This window comes from Nyctibius grandis, chromosome 13 (assembly GCF_013368605.1).
Source record: "Nyctibius grandis isolate bNycGra1 chromosome 13, bNycGra1.pri, whole genome shotgun sequence".
Lineage (NCBI taxonomy): Eukaryota > Metazoa > Chordata > Aves > Nyctibiiformes > Nyctibiidae > Nyctibius > Nyctibius grandis.
Genome location: NC_090670.1, coordinates 9427605 through 9451010, shown reverse-complemented (window position 1 = coordinate 9451010; position 23406 = coordinate 9427605). Strand labels below are relative to the sequence as shown.

Below are 23406 nucleotides of genomic sequence, written 5' to 3'. Positions count from 1 at the left end.
CAGTAACAGTTGCTAAAACACAACACATTTATGAAGACTCAGTATATGAAAATAGCTCTTAAACTAAACTTCTGACTCTTGTTTAATGCTTCTTGCAAAAAAATTGAAGTGAGGAATGTAGCCAATATGGTAAACATGATTCATGATGTTTTAGTATTGAACTTCAAAACCTTGTTTTCACGTAAGATGCAACAAAAGTGAGGTAATTTACTTACCACTGCTGGTGATGGTACGTGAATGCTGGCAACAGAACGTGGCCTTATGTGATTGGCTAAATGGCAAAGAACTACTCCATCCATCAATGCTGCTCCAATGTCGTCAGGCAAAATTACTTTTAACCTTGATTCAAGATTCTATTAAAAAGACCATAAGTAAGTTACTTTCAACATTAGCTAATTTTTCATTTTAAATCCAGGGTATTTTAAAGCAGTTTAAAAGGGACATTTTAATACTAAAGTGAAGTAAATGGAGTCAACTCACACTTTACTGAGTATAAATATAATTTTCTCTTTATTAACCTTACATTCCTTTTGCTTGGTTTTTTTTTTTTAGTGACACAACTACATACTGAGAAAGACCTTCAGCCAACAGCTACCACGATACATAGCTCTCAAAACCACACGATGAATTCACTCCTCATAATAGGAAAGCACAGAATTTAAGGATAGAAATGTTAGGCTGAACACCTCATTAGCTGTTAGCGTGCAGAACTTGTGGGTTGAAATCATACACAGTTTTTACTAGAAGGAGGAAAAAAAAAAAAAAGAGGGGAACACAACCACTTTGGGCATGGCTATTTCACTTGTGCAGGTGACAATTAAATAGCTGAGCAAAGGGTAGCCACGAAGTAACCACACTTGTGTTGCAAAACAGAGAAGGGAAGTGAGGAATGTTTTTTCCCACCCCGCCAGCAACAAGCCTTCATTGCTCAGGAAGTGAACCAGACAAGACAGAAACAGCCTTCATAGAAGTCGCACCCCAAATTAGTACTGCCCTGGAAAGCAGAGCTGCTACAATTTACAGTTAACTATAACTGTTAAATGTCTTGCGAACAGAACTATATAGAAAAGAACTTACTGGAAGTCTGAAATTTAGATCCTATTCAGTATTTTTAACTCGTAGCGACTTTCTACACTCAAAAAGCATTTGGCTATTCAGAAGACTACGACCATTTTCAAATCTCAGGTCAAATAGCAGCAAACACAAGCAGACTTATTGTCTCCCTAGGAAAACCTAAAACCTCAGAGACCTAGAAAAATTTTCATTTTTCATTTCACTTCATTTTTCAGCTAAAAAAACATCTAAGTTCCTGGTTGGTATTTTGGTTGGACCAAAAATAGTACCAGTGTAGCCTGTTACAAGAAATTCCTTAGGAAGAAATCTCTCACTACAGAGATGCCCTTGTACAACCGTAGTGATTTGCAGGCCTTTATTATAAAGGTTTAAATTGTGGTACAGAGCAAGCCAAATGCACTGCACCCATATAGTAAATAATGGTACATACATTGCGAAGCTGTCTTATTTGTTCCCTTTCTTCCCTTAAATGCTCCATTTTCCTCCTCATGGTAAATCCAGGATCCACTGCACCATAGTCCTGGCGAGATGCACGGCTGAAAGCTATTAAACATTACTGAAGTTAGTTTTCAGAATTCAGATTAAAAAAATGCAATGACTAAAAGTCTACCACCAAGGATAAAAATGGGAAAAAAAGTTGCAGAACTTTTCAGAACAAATATATTCAAGTATCCTCATGTAAAAGATGCTATGAAACTTATCTTTCAAATAAAATACATAGATCATCTTAAGTGCCAATGGATAACTAGAAAATATAGACACAGAATTGAGTTCAAATATTTGAGATATACACTCCATTTGCACTTTTCCAAGCATATCTTGCAATCTAACTTTGAAAGTATTTTCATTGTGTTTTACTTTTAATCGAGTATAAAGCCTTTATGGAGACTAAAAAAAGGGACAGAACTCCCTGACATATCTTGCAATGAAAGACTTAAAATGCATATGTACACACACATATGCGCATGTGTTAGGTGTGCATATGCAGAGACACAGTGATTGCTTGTTAAAGAACTAATTGAAAAATATGAAATATCTCATCTAAAAGTTCAGAGTTGTTCTTTAAAAAGGAGGTCTGTTACATAATTACATTCACTTTACTGTTCTTCATGATCTGAAAGCCTTCAAATGACAATTCTGTTTTATAAAACACTGGCAAATAAAAACTCTTCCGTGGCAACACCACGGTATCCTTAAGTATTTTACCCCATGCTTTTGAGCAAAAGAATCAATACTTACACCTTTAGAACTTAGATTTTGGCTTCTAACTGAGACAAAGTGCCATTCACTTTCCCAGAACAGAGTGAAAGGGATTGCTGCTGTTTTACGGACATAAGCTGGCAGTGGCTCCTAGGAAGCCTGAGAAAAGATGGGCTGAAAAGTTCTAACAAGCCTGCTTCCTCCTATCAAATCTGCACCTTCGTGCAGCCAAGGATGTAAATAACTCAGAAGCCTCTAAATGATCAGAGCCAGGCATGTCCTGGTACATGCAACCAACCTATCTCTGGCACAGAAGTTTCACACAACTGCTTACAAATCTCAAGTGACTTAAGAGCCCTGAAGAAGCCACTTGCATTACCTCAGACATACTCTACTACTGATGGCTCACAGGTTAGCATTAAGGAGGTCAAGCATTGCTACCATAAACACTGAATGAAATTAAACTGAAGAGCTGAGATCATTCTTTCTTAATGAATTGGCACAAAGACTGTTCCCTTAAGAACAGAGAAGGGTGGTAATTAACTGGAAAAAGGACTGCACAGTGGCTTTTCCAAACTATGTTTTACACTGTTGACATCCAATATTCACATAGACACTTGCAAATGAAAGAATACTGTAACTGAAAAAAAAAAAAAGTATTATTTCTACCTAAATTTCAGAGGTCTGCTTTAGACACTACAACTTTCTTATGAGGGTATGGCAGAGTCTTGGAAGAGTCAGGGTGCAACAAAGCACTAAGCCATAAAACTCCTGGCAAAGCTTTGCTCAAAGCATCCTTTCATATGACAAATTACAAAAATCTGCTTCGCTTGAAACCCTCCTGCCTCAGCCACCACGTCTCAAGAACAATTGCATGCTGTTTCCCTGTTCTTTGACAGTGACTAAATATGCACAAAAAAAATCATTAGGGAAAAAAAATAAAAAATAATTAAAAAAAAAATCACTGTGCAACTTAGGGAACTTTTATTCATTTGCCAAAGCAGCTGTCTATGTCTTTCCCAGTACTATGCTTGTGATAAGTACACTAAGTGGATTGCTTTACTGTGGCATCTCTTCATATTCATTCCAGTCCAGGCATCTGCTGTCCTTACCCGCTGTTCCAGCCTGGGAAATAAACTTCTGTTCTATCATGCTATGATAAGAGAGCAACAGCTTACCTGACCTTGGTTTGAGACCAAATGGACCATGAGTGTTACTATCTGTCCTTTCATAATCCTGTTAAAAGAGACAAAGTAAATTTTTTCCATTCATTAAAAGAATTAACTTTTGTTCCCATCAAGAAAGTGTTTAAATTATTCTTGACTAAGAAAAGCAAGTCCTTCTGCTTAACTACAACACTCTTTTGAAGGAGAGAGTTAGAAAATAAATTGAAAGTAACCTCAGTATATGCAGATAAAATTTTCTTACTGAGGAAGAAAAGCAGCATCAGATCAACTAAAATCTACTCTAAAACATTTCAAACTACTGCAAACCATTCTGTGAGCAGAGTTCCAAGCCAGCTGTAAGCAAATCCAAATATCCTCCCAATGCTTAGCATCAAAATATTTCAAGAAATATTTACTTTCAATTATGAATATCAGTTTTTTCTCATTTCACCATCTAAAAAGACAGACACACTCAGTAATTTGGTATGTACATAAGCTATCCTTAATTTCAACTCATTTCACTGTATTTGGGAGATGTTCTCATTCTGCTTCCTCAGGTTCCTTATTGATATGAGACAGAAATGTTAATGATCTCTGGTATGCTTTATTCAGAGCTCAGTAGTGTAGTGCAGCCACAGTGAGACTACATGGACATGCCTTAAAAAGGAAAGCAACGAGTGAATGAAGCTGCAAGGCTGTAACACAAAGGCGATAGCCAGCACTGTAAAGGATGAAACTCCTTAATGTCAGTACCTTTGGGTTCCCTGTGATATATAAAATACTAAACCACAGGTTTTACTTAAAATCCTCTGGATGGCTAGTGCATAGGGGACGCCTACAAATTATGGGAAATTTGATTTTTCTTTTATTAGCTATTTTCATTAGGAGAGATAATGGAGACAAAGCAATGCACTTTTCTACACACCAGTCAAAAAAACAAATCTAGGAGAGATCAGATAGTTGCAAAGGTAAAACAAGTTGTAATATCTGTCTCCAGTTTCTACCTATTTTTGAATTTTTATTATGATGAAATATTTCTAATTGCAGCTTCAAAGGAAAGTAACAGCTTTACATCTGCATGGAAAACTTGGTGACAAGTAATGAGCACAAAGAAATGTTTTTTGAATGAAAAACAAAACCACGAACTTGTACCTCAGATGACACAGGAGACTGTGGGGACACATTAGTATTATCACTGTCTTGCTAAAAAGAAATCAAAGAGATGAAATTATAAAAATGAAAATTATGATTTAACAAGAACACAAAATTAGGAAACACGCAATACATGAGATGCAACATTTGCCAAGTATGTGACAAACTGGCAGCAACAAAATTCAAAAAATGTAAGTCAAGAAAACACTGTTCACTGTTTATGTCAAATATTACTTTTACATTACCTCTGCTTGACGGGTGAATTAACTTTCCTATTACCAAAGCAAGTAAATGCCCTACTTTTCCCCAGTACACAATCTTTTTCAAATAAAGGAGTATAATACTTATTTCTACTATGGCTTTGGAATGTAAAGTTTGTTTGCGTGGACTCTAGCCAACGTCCTCCAGCTCTGTGACTGTGCCCCACAGGTGTTTATGAAAGACAAATGAATAAAATGTTTTCTTAAATATTTTACACAATTACTATTTCTCACCTCATCATTTTCATTTCCACTTGAACTCTTTCTGGAAGACTTATACTGCAAAACATACACAATTATTACTTTAAAATGGAAGTATGGTTTTCATTTGAACTAAATGGCTTGATAACACTCACATGTTACTTATTAGTGGTGAAGCTGCTGAGAAAAAAAAAACATGTTACAGAATCAAAGGAGAAAAAAAGAAACAAAATAGAAAAGGAACATCTAGTTCCTAGGCTAGTCAAGATGTTTGTTATGTTGATGAGAGGATAATAGCGTTTTAAAACTAAATACTTTCATAATGTGAACTCTGACTGCATATGACAGTTGATCCAAATGAAAAGATCTTAACAACTGCTACTCTGAAGCATTATTTGTTAGAAAAATTTATGCAACCCATGAAAGTTACTTTTACAACATGTTTTGTTATGTAACTAAGATTGCTTGCATTTTGAGAGATTGACTCAGCACTGTAAAAAAAAAAAAAAATTAAAAATCAATATTTCCTTTGCAACTTCAAAGTCTGATCATATCCTTTTATCTAAGACCAGCACTTTTTCCACAGGTCCGTCTGATTTGTTGTGCACTGCCTTCATCACTATTCCACTTCTTGATTATCCTAAAAGTGTAGGAAATGAAGGAGGGATTGAAGGAAGAAATATACAAAAGCAGTACTTCAGAAAATAAGTGTATTTCATCGTCTGCAGAGCATGCGTACAAAAAACCAGGAAAAATCCATGCAGCTAGAATTAAAAAGATCCATCACCACAAAATTGATAAACGCGTTGTACGTATATGGCCAGCTTACCCATCTTTATGATATAACACACAGAACGGGCTAAACTAAGAGACTAACTTTGGAACTAAAAGGATGGTGCTCCTTCAAAGATCTGACCTTTAGGGGTACATACAGGTTTTAGAAGAATTTTTTAAAAAGGAAGAAAAATGTGCCTTGAAACTATGTTCTTTAATATTAAATAAACACACAAACTTACATGGCTCTGCTATAGAAAATTGTTATTTATTAGGTATGCATAGAAGATGCTTGTCTTCTTCAAAGTTACAACAGAGCAATATTGGACTGTAAAAGTGAACAGCTTTAGAGAGTTGAATTTTCAACAGCTTTTGAACTACATGCTGAACAATGCTGACAACAATTGTGAACAGCCTCTCTCTTGAAAACTGAAGTCTAGGACACACATAGCCTTTGTTAGCTATCCTACTGCCATTCATTTTCTGTGCAAATTAAACATGTCTTTTGAAGAGTGACGGAATAAAGTGTCAGTTGTTGATTTGTGGGATTCTTTTGTTATTTTGGGGTTTTTTTTGAAGGTTTTGGTGGTTTTGTTTGATTGTTTTGAGGGGGGTGTGGATTTTTGTTTGTTTTGCTGGTTGGTTTTTTTTTTTTTAAACTATGCACAGAGTACAAGTAGTTCTGGGGTCAGATAGAGACCTATTACATATATCCATAACTGGACATTTCTCCTCTTGGGTTTATTTCCTGTATGTTTGCAGTACAAGAGAATATATTACTTTGGCAGCTGATAAGGCAAAGCCTAATTTTCTATGCCCTGCACACCTCTGCTGCTGACTTCTGTTTACACAGGCCTTTGGCCAGTTCTCTGTTCATGTTTTTTCCACCACAATCAACCATATCAAAGCTAGCACGTAGTAATTATTTTCCACTGTGGATATGCTAACAAGAATTTCAGCTTGGATGTAGCTAGAACCCAAAATAACTACAAACTATGGCAGGGGGGAAAAAAAAAATGCATTTTGGTTGATAAAATTGTCTTCAGTGGTAAGATTCTTTTTACATATTTAATGCAACAAAGATTTCAGGTTCCAGCAAGACTCAGTGCAATGCCATAAGAAAAGGAGTTCTGATTCACACAGGCATTTTCCTACCCTTCTGCTGCACAGTACAATTGCACAGTAAAAATATATCATATGTATAACAAGGATGCTCTATACTTCCAGATGCTGATCAAAGTAAATTTTCCCTGTTCTAATGATGCCCATTGCAGTAATTTGGCATGTATTCTTAAGATATTAATGTTTAGCGGTACAGATATGATTATTCAAGGAGCTTTTTTGTCAAGAATCATGGACACGGTGTGAACTGTATTTTCACTGGTTTCTCAGAACAGTAGTGGTACCTATTTTTTTTTTTTTTCCCAGTTTGCCATGGAAGACAGACTTCGTTTCACTCATTTATTGCCTTGTTTTTGCAAACAAAACTATCAGTGATAAAATATTTTTTGTTACTGGTACAGCCTCCTTAATTCACTTTTGAGACGTGTCTATAGCTGTATGTAATGTGATTTCAGGTATCTGCTTTCATCACAGAGCTCAAAACTGAAATCTGTATTAGCATTTAAAGATGTCCTTTAGTTATGAGGAATCACTAACACAGGTCTTCTGTATTGATAGCACAGCTTTTTAAGGAGTCAAATGACTGAATTCTGTTTTACTTAGAAGTTTCTCTCCTTCCCCTCAAAGGCTGCAAGGCAAAATTAATTTTGGGATGAAAATTATGGAAAGAGGTCAACAGAATTCAGGTTAGGATACAACTCCATATACTCTTCAGGACAAAAAATTAATAGCTTCTGTAATCACAAGAACGTATCTGAGCTGTATGGCATGCTCTATTTTTTCCTAGAATTTAATTTCTTTGAAGTTCCCTAGCATTTCACAAAGATGTTTGATGGCAAAAGACCCAAGACACTAACTTCATAAGTGACAAATTTAATTTTACCTCAACCTAGCACTGGTCAGAATTCTCGTATTTCTCTACTATACCCCAAAACAAATTTTATCTAATGCTGCTGTAACTTTGTAGCTGTTCTGCACTACGCAGACACTGACATCTGGTGATCAATGGGACACACTACAGCAGCAGAGTAATACAGAGAAATTTCCTCTCTAAAATGCAAACTAATGCAGTGAGAACCAAAATGCATAAATTATTCTTATAACCACGCTGCACAAAAAGGTAATGTATATTTTCCTTGCACTACAAAAAAAAAATCTCTCAAAATGGATAGGGAAGGACCTATGACTGAAGATTAGTTTCTGGCTTTACCAGAAGACAACTGTAAATTATTTCCTTTTATTTAAAGGATAAACAAAGTCTTTGGCTGATTTTTTCCTCCTGATTTTCCTGCACTCTCACATTACCCTAAATACATACATATATATTATTTAACTCAAAAGAGCCAAATAAAAAATTACAGGTTACATGCAAAGTTAAAAGCATGACAGCCTTTGATGTTTTCTTACCTTTACCTAGTTAGAATATTTCTCCTACTCTCATTAAAGAAGTGTCACCCACCCACACTCTCCCCCATTACCTTGAAATATTCTTTTCTAATTTGTTTACTTCTCCTCCTTTCTTCATTCTGCCAAATCACTGGCTGTGTTTCTGGCCAGTGCTGCTCATCCACTGAATCCTTCTGGTTTTCCAGGGGCTATAAGGTTCAGAAATATTTTTACGTGAAAAGTTAACTATAACTCATGTGCAGTAACATAAATTATTATGAACTATAATTATGAATTGTTTGCCTCTCTCATAATCTAGCTTTACGACATGAAAGTGTTATCAGTCTTAATGGTAATTCTCGTAGAAATTATGTATTTCCTTTCAAATTTGAAAACACTTCACAGAAGAAAAAGAATTTATGAAATAATTCTTAAGAAAATAACACCCTTTTCTGCACTGAACCTAGTTTTTGCAGGTATGTTAGGAAGCCACCTAAGGCTGCCATAAATAACTTCAAAAAAACCAGAAGTGTGGTTAGCCACTAGCATATCTAATTTCTCAATCTCAATATTCATTGCACAGGAAAAGGATGGCTACAATAAATCTAAGTATTTGTCTGCTGTTCCTATCTAAAAGATTATACACATCAATTAACTGTAAAAGAAATCTCTTTCAAAGTATTGCATTATGCAACATATTCTGAAGAGAAGTAATTTATTCTTAAAATAACAATGAAAATGTATGAATATGTCTATTTTATGAAAACTGAAAGCAGACAATCTGAAGGGACCATTTCATAATAATGCTAAAACTACATTTCCAACTATTTCTTCATATTAAAATACCAGGCCATTTAAAGCAATTGTAAATACCTGACGGATTAAAATCTAAAATAATTTTAAAAGTACACTCTACAGTTTCACTGCAATTTTATCATATCATGCAAGCTTCTCGGTGAGGTATGGGGAATGGAAGGCCTACATAATTCAAACCATTTAGAAATGAAAATAAAAAGAGAACATTATGGTGAGGCAATAAAATTTATATGTAAAGAAATACGAACACCAAGTAAGTAAAACTTATGTTTCATTTGTTTCAAGATCTTAAAGCTAGTATCATATGCTCTTAAAAGGTCTCCATTATATACAAGCCAAATTATCTTGAAGCATAAGTTCTTGAAAGGTTTTATATTTTCCACAATTACATACATACAATAACTATGTGTGTAAGCAACCATATGGATGTATAAAAGTTTTCTGACAGAAATACAAAACCAAAACAAACTAAAAAAAAAAAAAAAATATCACTCAAATATGAAGTCATCACATTTACATTTGGGTATTTACCTGCCAGCTGTATGGGGACACTGGGCAATTCACTTCATCTGTTGAGACACTAGAAATTAAGATGAGAGGCACTATGAAATTTACTACATCTTATTTTTTGTGTACTTTAAAAACAAGTTACTTTAAAATATCAAAAAAAGTGAACACTTAAAAAGCAGCTTCTCTGCAGCACTACAGTATTTTTGGCTGTCTAAGGATGTCACAACATGGCTAAAAAGTATGACCATTTGATTAAAATCTCAAATCATATTTCACTCTCATTTACCATACACTGACAATGGGCCTTCCACACTACAGTACTTTATTCAGATCAAGCTTTTAATTAAGCATGTTGATCTTTAGAAATTACTAATGCACCTTCATTGTTTTATTTCTCAAAGCAACCAACGAAACACTTCTTTCAAAGCTGACAAAACACCTATTCTTAAACTTCTGGAAGACTCACATGCTTCATTTCACTGTCAGCTCTACACAGCAAAGTAGAAGCTTATACTAACAGAGAAGGGAAAAACATTTTAAGATGGGACATTGAAACTGCAAAATCTCAAAAAATACTTTCTGGAACATGGACTGCCTGACATTATTGAAAGTTCTCAGGAAAATAAAAATGTTTAGATTTCATGTCACTTCAAATTTTTCTTTCTAAATCTTTCTGTGAAATTCACTTCTATCATCTTATCAGCAACCATTTCATTCATATTCTGACAGCTGGCTTAGAAGCTGTGCAATACACCAGAAGGCTAGCAGCTGGGGATTGAATGCAAGAAGGATATAACACCATGAGCATTTATAATAAACCCTAAAGGGAATGCAACTAGGCACTTAGCTTCTGCTACTTTGTATTCCTTTTCCTTCCTTTGTCTTTCTGTTTGCCTAAAACCAATCTACTTTTTAAAGCTGTTAGGCATAGGAAATTTGTCTGAATCACGTCCAACAGCTTGACAGGCAATCCAGTTGAGAATTGTAGGAACTGCTGCAATAAAAAAATTGAGTTTTGCTGTTGATACATACATCTCTATTAACTACGACATGTTCTATAAGTGTAAATTCTTTAGTGACATGACAAGTCTTTCTACTCCCTTTGTATGTTCCTCATGCAGTGTGTGATTTGGGTTCCTATATACCAGTGCAATAAAACAACAAATAGCCTGCAACATCGTCCTTATCTTGTGTGCACATCTCAAAACTAAGGGGGTGGGGGGGGTGGCTGGGGGTTTTGAGGGGTGTTTTTTTGTTTATTGGGTTTGTTTTGTTTTGAAGTCTCAGAACTGTTTGTTTCATTAACAAAACGGGGAAAGGTAAATGTAACCTTTCCTGGATTGCCCTGTAATATGAAGACCTAACATAGCTGTACACGACAACAGGTGACAGCATCCCAAAGAACAGAAACTATAGGTGAAGTAACCAAGGACTGGAAAGTTCCAAATGCAAAACAATAGTTGCAGCATGGTTCATATAGCCACAGGACATGTGTGCAACTAGCTCTTTAACACCACAGATACCAATGAAAGAGAAGATAGCAAAACCAGGACATATCACACTGAAATACCTACACTGTGTCCCTTTTCTCTTCAAGTAAATGCTATTCTAATGTGTACCTGAACTGCAGGGAACCATAAAGAGCTGTCACCACCCCCAGTGCTCTCTACAAACACCAACAGCAGTTATGGCTTTCATGTCTCAGATTCACAGCCAAACTAGGGTCTGGACACAAGCAGATACAGATTCTTTTGAAGGCAGGCATGTTACAAGACTATGGGGCGAGCAAAAAAAATATCAAAAACCACCGTTCAAATGGAGTTCTCATTAGGAGGTTGCCAGTAAGCTCTCCTTCCTTAGTTTAAAAATTAAAATAGATTATTTCTTGACCAAACTGATTAAAAGAAATGATCTACGATTCCTTAAGGGAGGGAGGGCTGAAAACTTGCCAAGTTCTCTCTCACTCATGTAGTCAGAAATTGGAAGCTGTGATTTCTCAATTTCCTAAAGACAATGCACTGGGTATTTTTTTTTTGTTGCTGGTTTGTGGTGGCTTTTTTTAATTTAAAGAAAGAACATAAGAGTACAGCTCCTGCAAACAATGGATTCCTCATTGACACATCCTCCCCAAGCAGTAAAGGTTTTGCAGACTGAACTCCCAGCAACATTTTTCCAACAGCTCTTAAGAGCACAGAACGACTGCGAGGAAGGAAAATTTAGATGCCTAAGCACAGCTACAGTGCAGTTTATGTAACACGGGATCTAACACATCTGCACAGGACTGTTACCTATGGGAGACATGACCTTCTGGACTGGAACTGGATGACTAAAACACCACTGAATGCTTATCTTTAGGCACTTGGAATTGCTGCCATAATCAGACCCACAAATTAGTTTCTGGATGACATCAACTTTCCTAAAGGTTCAAAAGAACAGATTTTTTTTTTTAATCTGAAAGAAGCTCAAGAACAGATTATTTGTGTAGCTTCTATTTCATCCTGAGCTAAAAACATTATGACAGAAGATGGCAGTAGTGACCCAAAATAAATATCAAAATTAAATTAATAAAACATTGAAAGCTGTGATACATTTAAGTATATCGATACCATTTTTCAGATTCCATTGGCTGCTTTGGCCTGTTCCTTGTGCTTACTGAAACGGAATGATTAAGAAGCCTAGAAAGAAAAAAATACATATTTATTCTACAGCTTTGTAATTAAGCATTTTCCTTAGAATATGTTACTTTCACTGCGTAGCATTTCCTGTAAATAAAAAGTTTTGAACATTAAGGTGACATTTTCCATAAAATTAGAATATGTGTACACATATGAAATCCAAGCCCAATCCTGCTTCCACTTAAGTCAACAATATTGTTTCCAGCTCTTGAAATATTTCAAGTTCTGAATTTTAAGTAAAACTTGATAATTCAAACCAAAATGAAGTCTCCTTTTATTTTTCTCCCTAAATACATACTATTTCAATGGATCTCACACTTGTGTAAATTTATGCTGCTCTCAACACAAAAGGCACCACTGTTCACTAAAACTAGAAGACAGAAGATAGTCAGCCTAAAGCAGACAAGAAATGATACACAGATTGAGCACAGTAAGTCAGTCAGCAGGAGCAGGTAAGAAGGCAGCTGAGTAAGAAACACTGCAAGTGCAAAGGAAATGTAGGAAAAAGGAGAGGTGGAAAATGGAGAAACACAGGCTAAGAACTAAACGAAGAGGCTCACGCACAAATGAACCAATGGAAATTCCATTTTTCTAAACAGTAAACATTCAAAAAAGCCTAAACTTACATAGAGATCCAGAAGTATTTTTTCATCTGGAACAAATACGTACCACACGTGCACACACAAAAAGAAGATATGGATGTTTAAAGTGTTAAAAATAAAGCAATCAGTAACACTTAAAATGAAAAGTTTTCAAATAAGTGTCATGTTGAACAGTAACAAGAATGATTAATTCTGAATTCTGGGAGGTAGTAATACTACACTTTGACACTGACTTAATGTGCAGAACTATGATCAAAGTCTATTTACACTGAATTATGTAGAGAACTAGAATGTATTAAGAATTAGAAGAACATCAACTATTCAATGGAAGAAAGTAAAACAGTAGGCATCTTTTTATATTTATAAATATATTTATAAATTTATATATTATAAATTTATATTTATAAATATATTTATATATTATATTTCATTATATAGGGCAGTACAACCATTAACTTTAAATGGCTGATGATTTTCAATCAGACTTCTCTGATTGTTGTGATAACTTTGAGCTCAGTAATCTCATTTGTAGTTTAAATCTTTCACTGTGTAAACCTCAATTTGATGGGATTATGAGAAGTTAAGCCTGTAAACCAACAGTCTGCAGCATTCACAGTCTGCAGCATCTGCTCCCTACATTTTGTCTTCAGAAACTTAACTTTGAGGATGCATTCCAGAATTAAATTATACTATAGCCTGAAAAAAGTGTTACAAAAAATTAATATTCAGAGCATAGGTTACCAATCCATAATATAAACATGCTATTTTAAAGTCATTAATTTTTAGAGAGAATTCCCATTTAAATTAGCCTCATGTCTTCCACTGAAAGCAATAACAAATTCAGAGAGACTTTGTAGCAAGATGTGGCCATTACAATAGAATGACCTTAAAAAAAAACAGAAATTTGAGTCACCTAAACAGTTTGATGCAACACTTGCACCAAGTGACATTATCAGTGTAAATTCAATGATTCTATGTAACACAGGCTATTTCTTTTTTATACTCATTATATGAAATGTAAGAAAAAAGTATTTAAGCTAATTCAAACATATATATATATACACACACTTTTCAGCTATGCAGTTTCTATGAAACATGTATATAATTGATGTTTGAGTTTATTATAAACAAAGTATATTTTTATACTTTGTAAAATAAAAACACACACAATCATTTCAGAAACTTCCTGTTTAGAATTTGAAGAATATTGATGGGGAAGTAACAGCAATTTTAGTATCTGTGAGGTTTGCAGTTACTAGTCTAGTCAGAGAAATCTAAATTTCCTGCAGAATGAGGAACTTGAAAGTTTTTAGTTAAAGAAAATGGTGAAGAAAATTAATCTGAATTCACTTAATTGCAGACTAAGGAATTCATGGCAAAATAATTTCTTCAGCCAAAAGAGAGCGGAGGGTGAAAATCACTGTAGTCATGTTAAGAGCTGTCTTCCAGGAAATACGATGCAAAACTGAGTATGCAAAATGAAAGTACAAGCAGCTCATATTCAGAAATCATGCTCTTTTAAGTGTGGTGTTAATGGTGCAAAGACTCCAGCAACTGTTTTCATTCATACTACAACTCATTAAATCCAAAACTTTTTTTTATTAGATAGACCAATTATCAGGCCAATGACTTACTGATGGTCATACTAAATCACTAAATAAGAACTTGCATAAGACACTTGTTATTTAAAGAACCATAAATGCATTGCAATCTATTTCTCATAACAAAATATCTTAGGCTAACTTAGCCAATCCCTTTATTCTGTTTTTGTTCAAGAAATGGCCAAAAACGTTTCTTTTCTCCACATTTTAACTCTGGAAATCTGAAGCTCCACAAACTTTATACCTTGATGCACGTCCTGCCGCCCTTGTCCTCTGGAAGAGTTTTTCACTGAATGAAGTCCTATAGCTTAATGGCCTTCGTCTGTATTCACATTTCATGTACACCAAAGCCAAAGACGGAAGCAGGACAGGTTGATGGGAGAGGACAGGGAAGTCATTAGCATAGCAAGCAAAAAGAAAAGAGACTGCATAATATTTAAAAAAAACCACTCTGCACAAACAGGAATACGATTAGTAAGAAATTATTTCATCATGCTTACTTTTCTGAGGATTCTGTTTACTCAGATTGAACATATTTTCCACAAATAAACACAGAAGTATCTTCACTAAAATTCTAAATATTATTCTTATCGGTGTTTATGGCAAGAAATTATAAATTCACAAAACTAGATTCAAAATCAGGGCTAAATTTTATATCAGAGGTGATTCTTCCCCCATGTACTTAAAGACCACAAGCAAGCTTTAAAATATAAATGCTAAACTAAGAATTAAAAGTTAACAACTAGTAAGACTGCATATGTCTGAACAATTCAAGAGCAAAGCAGAACCATTAGCAAGATTACTGCATTAAGATACAACAACATATGACGAGTAAAATTTAAGTTGCAGTACTTCAGAAGAGGAGTGGCTTGGTATTTCAAATGATTAGATAACCAGCAAGTACTAAAACTAATCAAACAAGACCCACATGCAATATAAATAACCACCATAAAAACCTAATATAAGAAAAACACACTTATTCTCTCTTTATTAATAAATTAATACAAGAAAAAAATTAGCATTCTTAGTCTTTTTTGCAATACTTTGGTAATAAGAATGTATTAGCACTAAGATTTCATTCTTATTTTTCCCTTCCCAGTGTGAACAACCAATTCTTAAATACACTGCATGGAGTTGTAAGTAAAACCTATTTTTATCTTTTCCCCACACACACCACTGCTATTATATTTAACTAATATAAAATGCTGGTGAATTTTTAAAGGTCTGCAATTCATAGTATCAGGATATCAATTTGTCTAAGGACTTCATGTGTATTTCAACTACCTTAAAAGAAAAACAGCACAAAATGTCATCATTAGACAGAAATTCACACAGAAACAAAAATAGTATTTAAGCTGGTATGAAGTTAAATCCATTACTGTGGGATAATGAATGACTGTAATGAACTATTTTAGTTAATGAACTACTATTAACTACAACTTTTACCTTTCAGGAAAGAGCTTACTCTCAAAGTACCTCACTGGTTATTTGCCTGCTTGGTAAAGGAAACAGAGAGAACACAGTTCCTACCCTAGCCTGCCGATATCCTATGCAACTCCAGGTATTCCTTCCTGCTCTTCCTTTTACACAGTTGTTAACTTGTTCTATTATATTCCTTTAATCTGCTGCTTGTTCTACAGCTCCTTTTCAAGAATCATTCTGTTGTGATGTCCAACATGAAGTGGAGAAAGTCAGGCAGTTCATCAGGATGAACTTACACTGTTCAAATTATTTATTTTTATATATATTTATATATACGCTCTGTCATTTGACAGAATAATGTTTGAATGAATTTCTCCTCAGTCCATAGGAAATTTGCATCTCACATCAGACTGAATGGAGGAAGTACCACCTAAATTACCTTGTATTTGAATAAAAATAACAAGTCACAAACAAACTGTATGCAGGTTTCATAACTCATATAAACTAAGACAAAGTAATTTTAACATGTTATCAATAATCTACCTATATGAGCATTAAACGTGCCTACTTAAGTATATTGCTTTAAAAAAAAAAAAGAAAACAATAAAAAAAGTTAATATACATCAAACCAGGAACTCAAGAGACTTTCACATTCATCTCTTCCTCTCCGTAGTGGCATATCACTGCTTCTCTACACTGCAAATTTATGAAAAGAATCATAGGACAGGTATCCTGCAAGAGTCTGTCACTTTGTTTTACAACTGGACAAAACTGTTCTCAAAATGATAAGGTGTCAAGAGCTTTTGGGTATAAGGCAGGTTAAAGAATAAATTAATTGTAACACAAGTTATCTTAACTAATATTGTAATACCTGTGTTTTTGTTCTTGCTGCAGTAACTGAGCTGCTATTTTTCTCAAGTCAGTCACTTCTTTGAGCTCATCATCATCTTCAGCCAGCAGCTGTTCTTTCTGAAGTCTGAAAAATTAAACATTAGTGACTTGCCTGACTTCAGTAAAGCAAGACATAGAAATGGCTACATTATTGGACAATAAGTAAGAAGCACTCCCTATAAGCTTATTTTCAGTCCAAGAAGGAGCACTCTGTGTTGGGGCCCCCAACATACGAAGGACATAGAGCTGTTGGAGTGAGTCCAGAGGAGGGCCACGAAGATGATCAGAGGGCTGGAGCACCTCTCCTATGAAGACAGGCTGAGAGAGTTGGGGCTGTTCAGCCTGGAGAAGAGGCGGCTCCGGGGAGACCTCATAGCAGCCTTCCAGTACCTGAAGGGGGCCTACAGGAAAGCGGGAGAGGGGCTTTTTACAAGCGCATGTAGTGACAGGACGAGGGGGAATGGTTTTAAACCAAAAGAGGGTAGATTTAGAATAGATATTGGGAAGAAATTCTTTATTGTGAGGGTAGTGAGACACTGGCACAGGTTGCCCAGAGAAGCTGTGGCTGCCCCCTCCCTGGCAGTGTTTAAGGCCAGGCTGGATGGGGCTTTGAGCAACCTGGTCTAGTGGAAAGGCGTCCCTGCCTGTGGCAGGGGGTTGGAACTAGATGATCTTTAAGGTCCCTTCCAACCCAGACCATTCTATGATTCTATGAATATGAGATTTCTTTCCTCTGTATGCAAGGAGCTTAAAACAAAACCACCCTTTCCCCCCCACTGTCAGTAAAATCTTCCCAAAAAAGATCAAGAAGATTTACCTTTTTTCACCTCCCCAATCCTCATTCTGTTCTATTTTCTGGGATTTCTCAGGATGTTTTCCCCGTTCCTTACACAGAATGAAAAATAAACTTAGACTTGAATTAAAAAAAAACAACCCAAGCCTACTGCACAGTTTTTCTTTTGTCAGGCTATGCTACCTTGATATAAGACAGCAACGGTCCAATCTGTACATCGCCTTGCTCAGGAACAGGTCCCTCTTCTGCATTTGGATCAATGTAATCATACACCTCCTGGTCTAGTGAGGATTGATGAAAAATGGAAAATATTATATTAAACAGTTCTCTCAACCAAATGTTATTCCCGAGAGAGAGAATTACTTATGAAAAATGCCAGACAAAGATAAAACAATGAAATAATGTCTCTTGAGCTAGAAATAATCTTTTTCCTTTCTTTCTGGCCTTGTCTATTTGTGATTATTACATTATTTTCTGAAATGATGAAAATACAATGCCAACATGTGATCATATAACTTTGTGCAATTTTCTTATATTAGATTACCTAAACAAAAGTACATTACCTAAAATGACAGATGCACAACAGATATTACCTTTCTGTGGATCGAGTTTATTTCCCATTACATGATTGTCATTCTTTAATGTCTGATCCCTTGTTGATTCTGATACCTGGGAGTGAAGGCTGATTGTATCATCATCAGATGGCTGCAAAGACAGTCACATTTAGTACAGAACTTACTTATAAATTATATTATTACATGATTTGCTAAGAAGTCACAAATTATAGTCTAACTGACCCTATCATAAGCAATGGCTCCCAGGACAGATAAAATAACATCAATTCAGGTGGGTTTATTTTGTGGGTGGAGTTTTTTGAGGTGGGTTGGAAGGGGGTTTAAGAGAATCACTGTTTAGGGAGTGACAGACAACTGTCCAGTATGTAATGTAATACTGAAACACTGTATTTTGTTCAAAGAGGTCCAGTCCAGCCCTAAGAAAACTGTCCTTAGGTACTTTCTTATCTAAAGCCTCCAACTACTTTGATCCTTGTTACACCACTAAGAAAAAGATCACAGCTTTACTTTTAATGATTTGGAATTTTCTTTAAAAAAACCCCAACTAGTAATACTCCTTGGTCTACAGTTTTCCCACTAACAATCACTCTGCATTTGTAATACTTTTCTAAGTTTCAACAAATCTTTTGTTCTACACTATTCAGCTTTGATATCACTGTTATTAATTACAGCTCCTTTATCTAGATTTCTACAAATACAGAGATAACTTGTGGGGATTTTTGTTCATCGCTCTAAACTTAGCAAATCACTTAGAAGTTTATTAAAATTTAAACAAGAATGAGGATTACTCACATATACAACACTCAAGTTTAGTCCAGATAAACTTCCATTTTCTTAAGTACATTCATTTCATTAATAACAAAAGAAAGTTTCAAATACATTTTGCCCTTTGTGTAGAAAATGATTATACACTTCACACATTAAAAGATCCAAACAATTCCTTAGGTCAGAATTCAGTTTTAAAATGTATGAAATTTGGACTGGAATGAACCTCAACCAGAAAAGTCAAGGCAATATGTAAATAATTTGTCTCTGATACTGGCAGACTAATGGTTTAAACTTGACCGTACAGATATTCAAAGAATGTTAAATGCAACTTAGTTTAAGTATTTCTCAAATGATAAAAAATACAACGGAAAAAAATTCATAAAAACAAAAATTGCACAAATTCAGCAGTGAAAAATACTCACTTCTGTTGTCGACAACCTTTTATCCCCATTATCACTTCCGATGCCAGAGTCTGGTCCATGATTTTTATTGGGATAAAAGTCTTCCATGCTACATTAAGAAAAACAACACACAAAAAAATACAGGAATGAAAGAAACAGTAGTTTCACTTCTCTAAAAGAAAATAAACATCCTTCTAAAAATATGTTCTCTAAACTCATCTACAGTTGCTGATACAGAATTTTTGCGCAATTCTCCATATGCAGAGAAAAAATTCTTAATCTCCTACACAAGTTGTTCAAGTAAAAAATGTCAAAGCAAATTTAAAGTGGAAACAACCAATTACGGTACGCTCTCTGGATCATTTTAGAATTGTTCTATTTCATTCAAAAACACCAGTCTTCAGGAAAGAAGGCTTCCTCTGAAGAACTGCAATTCCTATTGGCAGACATGGTTTTCTTCTAGCGGCAAATATATATTCCCTAATAGACTGTCATATTATAATGGTTTAACTCTGCCTATCTGTGAAATATTTCCTCCAAATTTATGCCTTCTGAAGACATAGAATTGGCAGCATCAGCAGGATATTGTTTTCCAACTGTGCACTGGAGCTTGGTTTACATCATAAGATTATCTGGAAGGTTTAATTAAACAAGTTCTCGCTCCTACAGATGTGATGTACAGTGGTAATACTCATGACCTGTTCCTTTGCAATACATTTTAGTACAGGCCTTAACCTCAGTGGAGGCTTTTGGGGAGCAGTTGTGGACCGCAGTTTTTAGGAGCATTTAGAAGCTATCTACAGACACCATGGACTATTTCCCTGTAGCACAGGTGCCCGAGACCAAGACCATGGACTGAATCTGATAGTTCAGATGGTTCTGTGTAAGCTTTATTCATAACCTTCATCTTTCCTTCACCCTTGAACACAGAAAGGAACAAGCTGCACATGACATTTTGAGAAAATAGGCAAAAATAGTATTCTTCCATATGGTTTTCAATGGCAAGCCAACTGACAACAGAAAAGACAAAAATATTCCCATTTAATTACTCAAGAGGTACTCAGTACAGAAGTCCAACAAAATATTCTGCACTTTTGACCTTGAGTAATCTAATAAAAAATCCATGGTATTCCATTGATGTTTAAGTTAGTTTCCCTTAATATATACATGGGAGGCAGACTTTTCAACAAACTAACTTGATATTCAAGACATTTATGGGAACTTCTCATCTATTGTTTTGACATATCTGATAGGGAAATAAATAGCTGAGTTTTCCAATAAATAAATTTAAAATACATCTTTGTTCTGATCTCCAAATCTTTATCAAGTACAACGAAAATTTTTCAACTCAGATGAGCCAATTAAGCTCCCAGTAACATGTCATAGTATTTATTTTCTAAGGTCTCCTAAATAAAGAACAATTAAAGTACTGAAATTACAGCTATTATCTATAAACAGATAACTTCATAGCAAATGCTAAAGTAAAATAAAACAAAAACCTCACTACTCACCTGTCTGTGAGTGGCTGGGAGGGGATTCGTTTACCTAATGACGGAAGATCCAAAGAATCTGGTTTTTTATCTATTCTGAGGCATGCCTGAATGCTGAGGAATTTAAATATATGTACTTTACCCTTTAAACATATCTGTTGGGAAGCAAATGAACAAAAAAATTCTTAATTACATAGCATGTCTTTTGAAAATGCACCCCAACAAATACTTTCGACACTGAGTTTGTACCCACAACTTCCCAGTAGGAGAAATGCAGCTAAAAAAATGAAAACCTGATTGGTATAACTTAGAACACCTTCCTCTTTCTTAAGATCCTAATGCAAATTGATGAACTAGAATGCTTTAATACTAACCTGTGCTGGTGGTATCTGCATTGGATTGTTATCCAAAACTATAACTTGTAAGTGACGTAACTTTCTGTAACAAATAGGAATTTCTGTAATTTTATTACAAGAAAAATCCAGTTTTACCAAGGGAAGGTCTCCTAATTCTGTATCGGGGTAGACAAAAAAAAAAAAAAGAGAAGAATCAGGTATCTTCTTAACACTACCTAATTTACCCACATCAAAGAAATGAAGACTAGTAGCTTACCATCTGGCAACATATGGAGATTATTTCTTCTTATGTTTAATTCTTTAAGTGACTGCAATTTTCCTATCTGCTGGGGAAGAACCTGGAGTTCATTGCAGCTAATATCCTAAGAAAGATATAATAACTAAATTAACTGAACCTCTTAAATGAAATTAAGTAAAGGAAAACTGCTATCAAAACTACTATAAAGCATACTATGAAAAAAAAAGAAATCCTATCTTTCTTGCTTTTTCTGCAAAAGGAAGAAGTACCATAACAGATCTTGCTGCTTCTTCAGTATTTAGTGATTCATGTTTCAGAAACTCAATTTAAAAAGTTAAACCAAGGAATAATGAAAGACTGGTTCTGAGATTAAAACTGTAGCCCAAGAATCAGGAGTTCCTGGTGTAGTTCCCACATCAGTTAAAAAACTTCTTGTGCTATTGCTGGCAAATGATTTGCGTTCTGCTCCTTTTATAAAAATTCCTCTTCCTTAGAAAACCTTGAACCAATTCATGCAACTAAATTTCCAAAGAGCAATATCAGGCTCACCAACTTTTTGGATACAAGCACCGGAGGGTGACAAAGCTGCACCAAGCGAACACAGACTACAGCTACTTCTGTCAGTAGTTTAACATTTATTTACATAGTCCAGACTGAGTCAACAATCACAACGATATAAGACCTTTTTTATTTCTGATTCAGTAAAATTGACTTCAGAGACTAACTTCCTAGACTAGCAACAATGACAGATACCTATATCTGATGAAAAACTGGAAGCTGATTTTAAAGGCAAGCTGAGTCAGTAACCAGAAGCCAGGCCTTAACTGGACAAACCCAGCCTCCTTCTCCACTACACACCTCCACAGCTTCAGCTTAGGCACTGGTCATCTGCTTCTGGCAACCACGATGTCTGCACATAGCTGGATGTCTGAAAGCACAGGCTGCTTGGGATCAACTGTTGTGTATCTATTGCAAGTTCTTCTCTGTCCACATCACCAGATTTAAGATGTGATTCCCTTCCTAAAAGCATCTTTCTAGCACGTGGCTTAGTTGTTAACTTTTTTTTTTTTAACGTATATATTACTTATGTTCTAAACAGGTATAACACAGGTACTGGAATGAAACTCTCTAGTATGTCCTTAATCTCTGTCATCAAGCACACATTCCAGGTTTGACAATTTTGAAGAGTAAGCCAAAAATACCACAACTGCAATTCTGAAAAAAACATTCACTTCCTGTAAACAACAGGAGTGATCCCACCTTGAAATCCTATGACACTGAAGTAAGCATAAAGAATTTCTTATTAGAAAAGCCTCACAAACATGCAGGATATCTCAATATTATTTGTAAATTAAAAAAGAATGTTGATTTATAATTCAGAAATTAGGTCATGTTAAAAGAAATTTCCAAGGCATAGCCAGCTACTCTGGAAACAGGAAAAGGATTGCTTGCAATGAAGAGGGGGAAAAAAAAAAAAAGAGGAAAAAAAAAAAATCAGACCTAGTCCAAGTGCCAGGTCAGTGAATAATCGTGCATAGTTCGCCAAAACATATGAGTTTAACATAAAGGATCAGAAAAGCCCAGAATATTAAGAAATATAGAGAAAGTAATGGATGACAAAGCACATAAACTGACTATCACACATCATTCTATTCACTCCAATCAAAAAAAAGGAATAGCAGAAATGGAAAAAAAAAAAACAAGCACACAAAAAAAACCACCCCAAAACCATAGAACAAGACAACAATGACTGAACGGCATAACTTGCATAAGAGTACAGAGAACTCTTCAGCTGGAAATAAGATTCCTGATAACATATAAGAAAAATAAATAGAATTATGATTACTGTAACAAAGGTAAACAGAAAAAAATCACCATTTTTAAAAATATACAAGTGAGGGACTCAAATTAATCTGAAGAGCGATTTTATTTA

The 23406-nt window shown here is 35.0% G+C and overlaps 1 protein-coding gene across 2 annotated transcripts in view; it reads right to left on the bottom strand.

Moving 5' to 3' along the window:
- Positions 1-23406, bottom strand: part of LRCH2 (leucine rich repeats and calponin homology domain containing 2) — a 44166-nt gene that overhangs the window by 2150 nt on the left and 18610 nt on the right. The window contains exons 4-19 of one of the 2 annotated variants that reach the window (XM_068411929.1): positions 21492-21597; positions 21254-21390; positions 20901-21034; positions 19411-19498; positions 18239-18350; positions 17829-17926; positions 17670-17737; positions 16833-16937; positions 12268-12336; positions 9683-9731; positions 8428-8544; positions 5087-5131; positions 4593-4643; positions 3453-3510; positions 1505-1617; positions 216-353 (exon numbers count right to left, since the gene is read on the bottom strand). In XM_068411929.1, coding sequence (XP_068268030.1) covers positions 216-353; positions 1505-1617; positions 3453-3510; positions 4593-4643; positions 5087-5131; positions 8428-8544; positions 9683-9731; positions 12268-12336; positions 16833-16937; positions 17670-17737; positions 17829-17926; positions 18239-18350; positions 19411-19498; positions 20901-21034; positions 21254-21390; positions 21492-21597 — 1488 coding nt within the window. The remainder of the gene's footprint in view (positions 1-215; positions 354-1504; positions 1618-3452; positions 3511-4592; positions 4644-5086; positions 5132-8427; positions 8545-9682; positions 9732-12267; positions 12337-16832; positions 16938-17669; positions 17738-17828; positions 17927-18238; positions 18351-19410; positions 19499-20900; positions 21035-21253; positions 21391-21491; positions 21598-23406) is intronic. The other variant, XM_068411930.1, reaches the window with a different exon arrangement.